General features: G+C 38.0%; 1 protein-coding gene across 1 annotated transcript in view; it reads right to left on the bottom strand.

Annotated features, from left to right (window-relative positions):
- Positions 1-12,691, bottom strand: part of LOC140356544 (tensin-3-like) — a 33,128-nt gene extending 20,437 nt beyond the window's left edge. Inside the window, exons 1-11 of the mRNA XM_072441568.1 lie at positions 12,516-12,691; positions 12,355-12,405; positions 11,327-11,449; positions 11,153-11,217; positions 9,184-9,267; positions 7,979-8,091; positions 7,503-7,563; positions 7,126-7,201; positions 6,925-7,054; positions 6,186-6,251; positions 4,835-4,936 (exon numbers count right to left, since the gene is read on the bottom strand). Coding sequence (XP_072297669.1) covers positions 4,835-4,936; positions 6,186-6,251; positions 6,925-7,054; positions 7,126-7,201; positions 7,503-7,563; positions 7,979-8,091; positions 9,184-9,267; positions 11,153-11,217; positions 11,327-11,449; positions 12,355-12,405; positions 12,516-12,665 — 1,021 coding nt within the window. The 5' untranslated portion in view covers positions 12,666-12,691. The remainder of the gene's footprint in view (positions 1-4,834; positions 4,937-6,185; positions 6,252-6,924; positions 7,055-7,125; positions 7,202-7,502; positions 7,564-7,978; positions 8,092-9,183; positions 9,268-11,152; positions 11,218-11,326; positions 11,450-12,354; positions 12,406-12,515) is intronic.
- Positions 12,692-13,272: the final 581 nt, after the last annotated feature.

Here is a 13,272-nt window from a genome sequence, read left to right as displayed (position 1 = left end):
CCAACAAGAGTATTGCCCAAAAAAATCCTTGCATTCTGTGTCTCGAGCTGGAAGACGAATGTTTCGTTTTGGTAGTCGTGTGGCTATCCCATCTTTCCTTGTCAACCTGTGTCACTGCTTGCAACTTCTTGTCCAACAGCGGCCACTCATTTGAACATAATACATAAAAAACAGTTCTCCTACCTTCGCTGAAACCTCCAGGTACGAATACAAGAGCAATTCCATCCATTTAGCTGAAGCGTACATGGTTTAGACAGAGTGGATAGCGGCGAGGGTCAACTGTTCGAAAGGAGTTTGGCATCTGCTTCTTTCGCCGCTCCGCTGAGAAGGTGAGAGCGTTTGCAGCAAAAAGGGGGGGGGCTTGAGACTGCCAAATATGGACAGAGGAATGTAAACAAGTGGGGCGGGGCTTGGGGGCAGGGGCGGGACAAGGGGAACAGAGTAACCCGACCTCTTGCCCCGATTCGAGGGACTACCCCTCTTGGCAGAGGAGGAAGGGGGGTAAAAAGTAGAAAGAAACAGGGATGAAAACAACATTCCTGCAGCTCGGAGCTTTTTTTAAGTCCATAAAAAGAAAGGTTTTAATTAGACCAATATTTGCCTAGTACTTGAAGCTCTTGGCGAAAGGCAAAGGTGAGTTTTCGCCCAAACTTGCGTGTCATGAAATTACACGTCTCTCTCTCCCCCTCGCGCCTCGTGACTGGCAATATCAGCAACAAAAACAGATGTGCCCAACGCTGTTTTTCAATCGTTCTTTGGGGGGGGGAAATATCTACACACATTAACGAACGCTGTGAATGGTTAACCGGGAATGTTCCTAATAGTGAACTTGGGAGATTGAGTCGATGCTTTTATACTGCAGCGGTTCGGCTACGGTCCGGAATGATCGGCCAATTACAGTGCAGAAAGATGTGAAAGTGGAGAATGTGCAAACTGCTCTCCCATCGCAGGAGGTCGGGATAAGGACGGCTATTTAACCTGTTACAATAACTACTAAAGCCACATGCTGTTCTTTTTCATCAAATATCCCAAAACATACTCAAATGAGTATCTAGTTTCAGTAGAAGTATAGAAACTGAGAAAAGTCACATAACAGGACAAAGTATTACCTTTCCTGAATTGTTTTAGAAGGGTCTTTCTATAAGAACTTGTCTAAGACCACATAAGTAATATTTATTTTTGTTGAAAATTACTTTTATCATTATTGTGGTGTTGGTATATCCAGGGTATTTGTAATTGTATTTGTTAGTCAATTCCATCAAAATGTGTGACCTAAGTAATTATCCAACCTATCCTCTCCTTACTGCAGCCTACACAACATAAATATTCTTCCTTTTTTATAGTTTGGAATAAGTTAAAAGGGTGGTATTTTGCAACAAATTTAGACAATAAAATAAATAAGAAGCAGCACTTATTTTTAGGATGTCGTATAACATAAATGCTTGGAAAATGAGTGCAAACTTTCATCTTTAACGTATTTTAATCATGTTTTGGTTCTTTAATGAAAAAAAATAGAATACAATCTTTGAACAAAAACAGCAGTTTGCTAACTGTTGCTATGAACATTATAATGATGTGTTTTGAATATGAAAAATCGTCCTCCATTTCCCAGGCTGCCGTCAGTAACAGTTATGAAGCGAGCTCCTCCATTTGAGGTTTTCAAACTATGAATTACACGTTTCCTCCAGAAGAACACCCCATCAGTACTGGCAGAAACTATCCTCGTGTTACAACAACTTCCCACAGCTATCGGAGGGACGTTAAAACCATTTATCTGCTTTTGAAGTGGATTTTGTGGATACACAGTTTTTACATTGCTAAAACGATACACTAAAACTTACTATGCATTTGATTTTAGGAGTTGTTTGCCAATAGGAGGAAACAAATGTATATTCTGGGATACTAAGGAACATTTAAATGCATTGTTAAGGGGTTTAACTTGTACTAAAGCCATGTTATGTGAAATATGTACCAAGATTATTATTATTTTTGAGCTAACTACCATTGAAGTACTGATGCAAAATAGAACACGCATAAAAAATGTAATTGAAAACCCCAGTGTGCGAGCCTCTTTCTGCTGGAATTCTGTACTGTCAAAAACATAGCCCTATAAAACTTTACTACATTTTATTTTCACTCCACAACTAAATGAAGTAAATTAAAATAACCGCCAAGATCTGGGTTGACAATAAACCGAAGCTGTCTGGAAAATCTCTGCCTTCCCTTCACACGTGGGGATAAGCACACACAGTTAAGCAAAGCAAAGGAGTAAATGAAGTTTTCCTTTCACAACTTTAGCACCGCCGTAGTAAAGACTTCCTCCTCTCTGACTGACAGCTGCTCAGAGGGACACTCGGGCTTGGTAAGTAGATGTCGAATTTGAACTAAAGCTCCTCAGCCTCTTGCCTCTCAGACGTGGAGTTTACGCGAGAACACAAAGCTGTAAATATCCCACATGAACGCTCCTGAAATCCAGCATGAAAGAAAGTAAATGCCTGTTCTTTTTTATTCTTCTTTGATTCTCCAAATTGGTGCTTGAAAGTTGAGAGTTGTTGGGGGAGAATAATTAAGACATCAAAACTGCTGCACAATTTCATCAAAATAAGAAAAAAAAAAAGGAGTGAATGGAGAGTGGGAAAGGGTGGATCGAGCTCTATTCTGGGAGGCTGTTGAATGGTGTGGTTGAGTGGAGAGAGGAGACCGCAGTGGGGACACAAGGGCCCGGCAGGGTGGCTCTGGGGCGGTGAGAGTAGTGTGTGTGCTTATGTGCGTGTGCGCGTGTGCGTGTGTGTGTGTGTGTGTGTGAGAGAAACTACAAGGGAGGGTTTAAAGCTTGCCTTTTCATTTAAAGAAACAACAAAATAGACATCTCCTGAGAACCAACTGCTTCCAGCATTCCTCACATACAGCAATTCCACTGTTTGTGTGTGAAAACCTTCTCTTTTCAAGTTCAATTTGCCTTCAAACTACAAAGACGACCTTCATTATTGGAGAATGAAGGTTATTGGAGAACCAGAAAGGCAATACAACTGCAATAACTTTCCCAAATGCTCTTGATTGCACTTGAATAATTGTAAAGTCACTGTATGTATTTAGTAAGGCCCCACTGCCATGGCAACAAATCTATCCCAGATTACATTTCTATTGTCGTTACATATCATTACACTGTACAAATAATGTGGCGGAGCGTCTAACAAGTGAAGTCAGTTCACACTTGTCAGTATTTGGAATTGAACCCATTTTAGTCTTGATGTGGATTTGATGTGGTTCTGTTCTAGTCCTGGTTTAGTGCCAGGTCTGATGTGGTGAAACGTTTAGTCTGCCATGTTTAGGTCTTCGTGTTGTTAAATCTACAGTGTGTACAGTGTGAGAGGAGAGTATTTATAACTGTTTGTGTGCGTAAGACAACGTGGAAGTCGAAATAGACCTAGTACTGTGTGTATAGGAATCGACTAAACTAAATAAAACAAGATTTTATTTCTTGTATTCTGTGATAAACAATTACTAAACTAATAATAAACCAATAAACTAACCTAAAATGAAAAAAGCATGTTCACTGATTCTCTGCTTCTGACCCGGAGTCTTCACATTGGCATTTCGTTCTAAACAGCAGCGCATTTTCATTCAAGGTGTATTTATTTTACACAGCATTTTTGAACATTTATGCTTGCCAAGCAGTCAGCATTTGTCAAAGAATCTCAAGTAAATACAGGGAGGGCAGTGGGCGGAGATAAGGGGAAGGTGAAAACAGAAAGTGTCTTGGCACTCAAACTTGCAAAAAGCTGTGGTGTCACTTGATAAATTCAAGAACACTATATAAAAAGTGTGATGATTTGTTTTACTTGAGAGAGCTGTTTTTAGCCTTGACCTCTGAATCCTGGTTAAGTAAAGGTTACAGGCATGCATGAATCTATCAAAATACAACTTTGAGTAATTTATGATGGAGGGGAAAAGCAATATAATGTGGTTTTAAGCTCATTAAAGAAGATATGTTATGCTTTTTTCAAGTACTATGAACTATAACATAACATCATCTTACATTTTGTTCATTGTAAACACCAATATTGATCTAAAACAGAAATAAAGTAGTAAGCAATAGAAGTGTTTTGACTTCCTGCTTAAGGCGAGACACTTCAGGGGAAAATGAAAAACACCTTAATTTGAAAGCTATTCATATCCTGTATTTTAAATTTAAAAAAGGACTGTTTTGTGTAAAAATGGCCAAAATTGGACATTTAAATCTGTAAAATAAACAGAACCAGGTCTAAATTTCTTATTTTTGTACACATATTAGTTACAAAAACAATTTGAGAGAAGATTTTGGATATCTTATTCAGTTTTTGAGTAAACTAGATCCGACTGAAAATTGGCTTAAAATGTCCACATTTTTTTAAACTTTATTAAATCCGGCTTAGAATTGGATATCAACAAATCCTGCCTTACGTTCCATCAAAATCTTGTACAAGTACAATCTTGTACAAGTTTGTGTAGGTGCTACTTTAAGTGGTGATCTTTATATCCAAACAGGATAAAAACGCATTTTAAGTAAACGACCTTTAAAGTTACAATGACCAATATAAATCAATAAATGTAATTGGATCAAATTAAATCATAAAACAACTTTAGGAACAGATTAGACACTTTTGTTGCAGCAGATTTTCACTTTGAGTAGTTTGTGATGAGGGAAAACGATTACAACAAAGTTTTAAGTTTATTAGTCTATTTTGCATAGTATATATCCTTTAAAAAACAAATCTGTCACGTTCCCAGAGGTGACATTGAGAGCGCCGATGATGCACGGGGCGTTTATGGTGGTGCAGCGAGGCGACGGTACCTTCTGTCTCACAGATGTTTTGGTAGGAGTCCCATCGAGTCAGAGGATCCGCCGTGTTGTAGTCCACGATAACATCCGCCCCGTTCTTCCACCTGTCGGCACCTGGACCCAGAATCAACATTATTGTAGCTCCTGCTCCTGGACAGGAAAGAGCATCAGCACCGCCAGATATTATTGTTGTTGTGAAAGTCATCGGAGCGTTTCAGTGGAATTTCAACCATCTTAAGCATGTTATATTTAGGATCGATACTGCTTTTTCTGGAGTCATTTAATCTCAGTTTGCAAGTATTTGCACTGCAGCTGAGGTGGGGGAAGATGGTCGAGTTGGAAGAGGCTAATTAAGTCAAAATGTCAAAAAATAATCAACAATGTCAGATTTTCATCAATACTAACAATTTATTTTATTTATTTCAGTTATCAACATTTATTTTATAGATAATTTATTTACAAATTTCAATGTACAATAGAAATAATCCTTAGAGGTGGGCAATATATCGCAATTTAGATAATATTGTGAATGTTGTTTTGAAGATAGTGGAATATTGCGTGTATCGTTTATAGTAAAAATGCTTCAAAAAGAGCTGATTAAAAATAAAAATGTAAAAACTTATGTTGTAAAGGTAATATTTCTGCACTTTTGTGATCAGTTTGACAGACATTTCACATTTGTCTGATAATCAAACCTAAACTAATGCATTTAAAGACAAGTTTTAACACATTTCTGCTGGACTGACATAATATCACTTGAGCACTTATAAATTCTTGTCAATATGGCCCAGCCCTATTAGTTAAAATTAAATTTAAAAAAATCGCTAGTGACAATGATAAAAAAATGCATCATCCAGGCAAATGCAAAAAATATATCTATATATATTCGATTGAGGATAAAATGCAAAAAGACAATACATAACTTGAAATTTAAAATCATAATTTCATGAGGCAACATTATCAAATCTTTAAAAAACATGCATGTTTTATCTTACCTATGGATCTAGTGTAGATTCATAGCTTAATAGTTATAACAGTTCAAATCTGTGCAATTTTTAAGTAGCTAAAAGTGACCAGCACATCCCCCTGTTGTTATGCACTCGGGTTTAGACACTTTTCCAAGCCGAACCACATACGCGTTGCCGCGCAAATACTTTCTCTCCCGTCGAGCCAGACCCGGGCCCTGCTGTGAGTCTTTACCACTCTGTCAGCGCACACTTCACACAACATTTCCCCTCTGCATTCCACCTCCTTTCTTACCGGGGGGAGGAGTGGGGGGAGGCACTCAGGGGCCAAGGCCAGACCAATTTCCCCCTTTCAATCACCCCAAAGTGGGAAGATAAAAAAAAGAAGGGACACCTACCTGGGATCCTTTCTGGTCCCTCGGAGAAAACCAGTTCAACTTTACCGTAGTCTGGAAATCTGGGATCTGGAAGACGGATGATGAAGCATTATTTATTATTGGGAAAGATCCTTAATATTCTTTAATCACTCCATTCAGAAACATGCTAATTAAACCTCGATTCAATGGGCACTTGAGAATGAATGTAAGGATGGTAGTCTGGCTTTATACAGCCAATTTGGACTTAAAAAAGCAAGAATGATTACTATAGATTAATCAATTTTTACCCAGTTCTACTTTTATTTGATTTGTCTTGAAAAAAAAGAAAAATGTCTTTCAATATTAATTTCCTCAACTTAAATAATATGGACATTTAATAATAGAAAAAAATAGCAAAATATGTTCTAAACCACTTGCCTTGACTTGCTGTTTGGCTTCCAATTAAAATGACTGAATCTCAAATTTGATTGAAATATGACTGATTTCACAGCCCCAACTCAAAAACATGCTGCTTATTTGTTTTCTAAAAGTATTAAACATCTCTTTACTTGAGAAATGTGGTCATAAATTAAGATTTGTGTGCGTTCTTTCTCTATTCTTGATTGAAATGAACTTAAGTGGCCTTTCAAACCATAATACAAACACACAGTGACTATAAAGAGCCCTGTGTACTTTAATCCACTCTAGTTTTACATGTATAAATGCGCCCGTTTTTCATATCTGTGGTTCATGGCGGTGAATAAAGTATGAATGAAAGTACCTTTATTAGCATTCTCCATGTCCTCCTTCTCAAACATCAGATTGTAGCCCTGCACCGCTCCCGTGTGGAACTGTAGCCGGAATATGACCTCACGCTCAGCGGGCAGTTCGCTTTTGTGGTAACACTTAATCTGAAACAAAACAATCATTACTATTGCAAATATTAACATTATAAAAGCATGAACGTGCGACTTTATTTTACCATGATGTCGCCTTTTAGGAGTTGAGCTGGTTCTAAGGGGATGCAAACTCCGTCTCTGTGGTTTGGCCCGATATGACTGAGGACAGAAAGTACACCATTAGATATTTGCGGAACTTAAATGAAAACGGGATTAAGAACGAGAACTATAAAACACATTGAAGAAAAATGTCTGGATGAAGTCATTTTCTGCAGTCATATGCCAATTTTATACATCCTAAAAGTGACAAACGTTCCTTTTTACAACATCGTGTCTGTTTTATGTGTGTTTTATCGTTTTATATGGACCTGGCGGCTGTAATAAAGAGCGAACTGAATAGAATAACTTGTTTACTGTAAGCCTGCTTTGACATAATGACTCGTAACCATTATTTACTTACTAGATGGCAGATGAATACACCGCCTGCATTCCCTGGTACACCTTGATGTACGGTCGACAAACTGGAAAAAAAAAAAAAAGCACACCCTCACAAACTCTTACGTGGGACATTTGCCAAAGAAGCAATATTGTGTACACAGCTAATACAATGATCTCTTGTTTTGAGAACCGACTTGAGAAAATAATGATTTACCAGACAGCATGTGTGGGAGTTTCCATAGGTTTTAATGGAAAGCCACAAAGAGTTTAGCTTCAGTAGCCTTTATGTGCAGTAATGTGTGCGACTGTGTGTGTGCTGGAAGTCTGAGAGATACAGCGAAGACAAAGTCCCCGTCTTGTTTACTGCTCCGGCTCTGATGTGGTCACGTCTGGCTTCTCGAACAGCGCCAGTGCCGGTATTTTGGCTGCGAGCCGTTAGCCGCGCGCGTGTTCGAAAAGGGCGGTGCGAAAAAACACAAGATCTGCTGCGCGCTTCACCTCCGGCGGCGTCGAAGTTGGGAATGCCGTGAAGGACGATGCAGTGTAGGAACAATGGAGAGGCGTTGATCTTCATGGAACCGCTCAGGAGGCTGTTGAGGATCCAAACGTATCTGGAGAGGGGGGGAAAAGCGAGGAATTACACGACGAATTGCCATAGTTTGACTTTATTTGGTCATGTGTGTGGTGTACGACAAGGTTCACGTTTCCTCTTAGAAGGGCCATTTCTGTTTAGAGTTTCAAATCTCTATTAAAGATGCACTTTTAACTTTTAACTCAAGACAAGCCTAATATGAACATTTGAAGGATTATGCCCAGTGTTTGATTTATTTGAACTCTTTATATATGTATTTACAGTATATTTTGTGATTCGTTTCGCCATTATTTATCTTGTACAGCACATTAAGGCAGTGATGGTTGTTTGTGAATGTGCTTTCTAAATAAACTTGACCTTGACCATAGGAAATTAAATGTTTTTTGTTGTTTGTTTTGTGGGAAATCAGTTCAGTAGCTTTAAGCCTTTAGGCCATGTTTTTGTAATATTTACCCGCAACTACGTTCTAAACCAATTAGCAGTTCTTAAAGTTGATTTTAAGTTGCAATTATTACCAAAGTTGAGCTGAACGATTTAAGTAAACTATCTAATAGTGATTTTTCTGACAAGAATTGCGATTGTAATTAGATTTGAAATTAGTGTTTTAATAATAATCCTATTCTGTTCCAGGTCAACAATTTAAATGACAAAAAAAGATGAACTGACAAACTATGCATATCATTAACATATTTTCACAGATCTAAGCTACAGGGTTAACAGTTTTTTTATGCAGAATAAGGCACTTTTTTGTGTGTATGCAGGAAATGATTTTACTTTAACTGCAGTTGTTATGATTTGCTAATTTGCTATTCATATTCAATAGCAATTCATCTAGCATCCCTATGGCTAAGTATTGACTATCTAGCTGTTTAATATGTTTAAAACAGTACAGAACAGAAAAGTGAAGCCATTTTTATAAGCGATAAAGACTCAACATGGTTCAGATATCAACTGTCACCGAGAAATCTCTAAACTACTAAGATTACAAACATAAAGTCGCTTAAATCGCTGTAAACAACATGGAACCAGGTGGGAAAAAAAACATGTGAATGATGGTCAAACAACAGCTTTAGATAAACAACCGGGGCGTGCGCGTGTTTTGGATGCCTACCGCTTTTGCGAGGGTGTCATCAGCGCCGAGACCTTATCATCGTAGTATTTCCTCATGGCAAAGCGGTCGAGCGCCTGATCAGCACTTTAGGGAGAGAACGAGAGACAGACATTGTTAGGGTAATTATAATGTAATGTATGCGCGCTAAGCCCATCTCGAATCGCGACGACGCAGACGCGCGCTCATGCATACGAGAGTGAAAGTAAGTGGGGGGGAAAAAGGCGTCCCGCGGAGAGGGAGAGGAGGCCGGTTTTAAACAAACAGCGCGGGGGGGACGGATGGAGGCGGCGGTGTGTGCACAGCCCGGGCCATTCAGACGACCCTAAAACTAACACGGCCTTTTCACGGCGGGGTCTGTCGGGTCGCTTCATCCATCCATTCAAAGTCCACCTCATTGTTTTCCTATCTCTTTCCCCTACCTCTTGCCTTCACGTTCACCTTACCGACCCCGTTGTGCTCGGCGGGAAACCAGCGGCGAGGGAGGGAAGTCGGTCCCACTGTGCTGGTTTGTGTTTTGTGAGGGCTCTGGGGGGGCGGGGGGGGGGGGGGGGGGCACTGTGGGGGATCTACATAGGGGCATTACACAAGCTCTTCACTCCAAATGTTTGCTACACTTTAGGGATTAGTAAAAGATGCAGCAGCCATTTTGTTTGAGTTGTAATTGATGATAAAGAAAGCATTTGTATCGAGTCTTTATAGGATAGTATTACACTTGAGTACTTTTTACTTTATTTATTATTTTATTTTATTTTATCTGTACGTTTCCCCTCCATTCCTTATTAGGAAATGAGAGGTTTTGTCTATAGTGGAGTTTTTGTTTATAAGAGTTTTGTTTATAAGAGTTCTTCTATTAAGAGACTTCCTATAAGTTATCTGTTCTTTTCCTCTGTATCTACCTGCGTTGCAACAATGCAATTTTCCCATGTGTGGACAATAAAGGATTATCTTATCTTATCTTACCTTATCTTACTTTAAAAGACCCAAAACAATTACCCATTTGCTTTTCCCATACTAATATACATGATCAAAGAGTTGATTCACCTTCAATTACTTCCACTACAACTTCTACAACTGTGTGAGAATAAAATAGTAAAAAACAAAACAAAATGACATGTTAGTTGATGTATGGTGACATAATTTGGAGGTCATTACAACCTATTGACAATTAGTGTTGTTGCTAAGGAATAGACTCGATACGAAATACCAATTCCTCTATACTAAAATAAAAATGCCTTTTTTGTTTTTTTTAACACAGAGTACCATTCTAAAACTGTTCTGGAAAGGAAAGGTCAAATTTTATGAGAGATTTTTTTTTTTTAGTCAATGAGAATCAAATGACAATCTAGTTTCAATACTAATTTTAGTAAAGTACTTTCGATACAGCCATATATTGTTAAGACCCATTTCAAAGCAAAATACTGCTAATACATTAAATGAACTTATGGTACACTGAGGAGAGGATTGGCAATGAGAATAAAATAAAATATAATAAATAATAATAATATCAATAATAACCTATGTTAATGCATACAATAGCAAAATAATATGGGACACCTTTGCTGTTGTGACTTCAGGGCTTTGAAAATCCGCAGCAGCCATATTAAATTAAGTTTAGGCACAATGGTTAGAAAATCCAAATGGGTTTTCTCAAAAGATGAATAGATTTTATGACACTGACACTGTGTCCAGGAGCGCTTACAGTAAGTCGCATGTTTTCATGTTGATTCAGGAAATTCTATACAGGATGATTCATGGCCTATAGTCTGTGGTTTCTCCGGATTTCAAAGACTCCCTCTGAATCACCTTGACCCAAAATTAAGAGGGGTAAATAAATCTGATGAGGTTGTACAGTGACTTTGCTTTGCGGTCTACTTGTGGTTGGTCATGAAATTGTTAAACGCGGTCTCATAAATAAAAATAAACCATTGCTAAAACATCTTATTTCAGTCACAAAAACAGAAGCGGTTACCTGGCTGACACATCCGTGAAGTGGACAAACGATGATATGATTACACCAATGCGGCCCTTTCCACCCTAAAGAAGACACAAAACAAGGATATGATTCATCTCATATAGAGTTACAGTATCTAAGACACGGGAAAAAAGACTTTTGTCAAGGCAAAACCTGAAGGCCAAAACTCACCCTACAGTGAATAACCACCACATGGAGCGGGTCGGCGTTCAACCAGCTCTCCATGGCCTTGCAGATGGTGCAGATCTTGTCCAAAGGTGGAGCGTGTTGATCAGGCCAACCCGTGTCCAGTGTCTACAAGGGGGAAATATCCAAAAATATAACAGCAATTCTTAACCTTTAAAAAAATAAAAAATGTAAACTCAGGGGCAAACATTTTCAGTACAAAGTAATCTGGGGGTCATTTTCATATTGTATCGTATTTAATTCATTTTTTAATTCATAGTAGTGCTTTGCTAGGGTTAAAAATCACTGAAATATATTATGTGTGTATCATATACATGTATGGTTAACTTTTGTTGTATTTATTTATACATTTATAACCCCAGATTTTTTAAAATACATAAATAACCTGGTAGATATTTCCATTGTTGTAAGGAGAATGGCATTTAGTTCAGAATAAAAAATAAAAGAAGAAAAATATATATGTTTTGTGTCACATTATCAATTTATTTGAGAAGGAAAGAAATAATCAATCACCAGGAGTGTCACTATCAATGAATGATAATGTAGAAATCAGAAACATATTTGAATTTAATTGTTGAAAAGACCTATATTATTTGGGAGTGGGTGATATTGACAGAAACGTAAATATTAATGTATTTCTTTAGCATTATTTCCATAACATTTTTTAAAATTGTATTTTTAAAGAATCAAGAATGTGCTTAAAAGTATCTGTGAATGTCTTGGTTGCACTAAATGTAACTGGACCATTAAAATAACCAGAAAAGTGCAAAAATATCACATTATTCCTTCAATTTTTTTGTCGATTATACTAGAAAGATTTATGTTTTAGGTTATTTTTGATAGTAATTATTGAAGATATACTAAATATTCTAATCTCCAACACAAACAACTGCAATATTGTCATTAAATAATAGTATATTAATAATAATAATATAATAGTTTTTTTTTTTTAATATACTGTATTTCCCACCTGTAATATTAACATGCTTTGCATTTGTACAATTTGAGCGTACCTTTGGGTTCATTCTGGACAGATCGCTCCTCCTCTCCGATAGGTTGATAATCTTAACAAAACACACAACACAAAGATAAACATGTCATAAACGTAAACCTCCAGGAAGATGATCCACTTTCAGTTTCGACATTTGAAAACCAGCTCGAGCCGGACACTGACCAGGTAATTATCAGCGTGTTTGGACTTGAGCATCCGCGTGACATCTTTAAGGTTGTGGGCGTAGATCTCCTCGGAGCAGCCCCGGGGGAAGGACACGGCGATGATCCTCTCGGTGATGTACGTCAAGTCAAGTTCGTAGCCCTCCTCCATCTCGTGTCGGGGTCAGAGCTGTGGAAAGAAGCGCGGGCAGAGAAAGAGGCGGTTCAACAGGCGCGTTCTCACACCGACTTCAACACGTTCGAGTCAATATTTGCTCGGCGAAGTCCGCGGCGGTCGTCATACTGTCAAAGTTTCCTCACTGTGTAGGACAGAAGTGCCTTGTTGCAAAGCCGACTGTCACTATGTATGAACAAGGTTAGACTGTCGGAATAGATTTAGATTTGTATTCATTTTGAAAAGTAAAATAACCAAAAAAAAAGGTCTTGTGCTTTCTTTTTATATATAAAGTATGAGAACTTTGCAGCTTAATGGATATGTGAGGTTACAGTTTGAGAAGGAACTGAGTACTTTGTAGGATAAACAGTGATAGAAAGTAACAGTACAAAAGGAAAGGTACTGAATTTAGGTGTTTGTTTGAGGATAATTTTTACTTTTACTTCACTACATTTGAGAGACGGTATCTGTACTTTCTACGCATTGTGGAACTGGACTGAAAAGTACTTTGCATATACTTGTGGACTCGTTTGAAGAGTTATTTTTAACAAATTCAAGGTGACATTCTGCCACAAGGTTATCAGTTCAAGCCCCAGCTTTGAGT

Source organism: Eucyclogobius newberryi, unplaced genomic scaffold (genome assembly GCF_026437365.1).
Source record: "Eucyclogobius newberryi isolate DKJ021-1_F unplaced genomic scaffold, fEucNew1.0.hap1 SCAF_12, whole genome shotgun sequence".
In the NCBI taxonomy this organism is placed as follows: Eukaryota; Metazoa; Chordata; class Actinopteri; order Gobiiformes; family Gobiidae; genus Eucyclogobius; species Eucyclogobius newberryi.
This window is presented reverse-complemented; position numbering and strand designations above follow the sequence as displayed.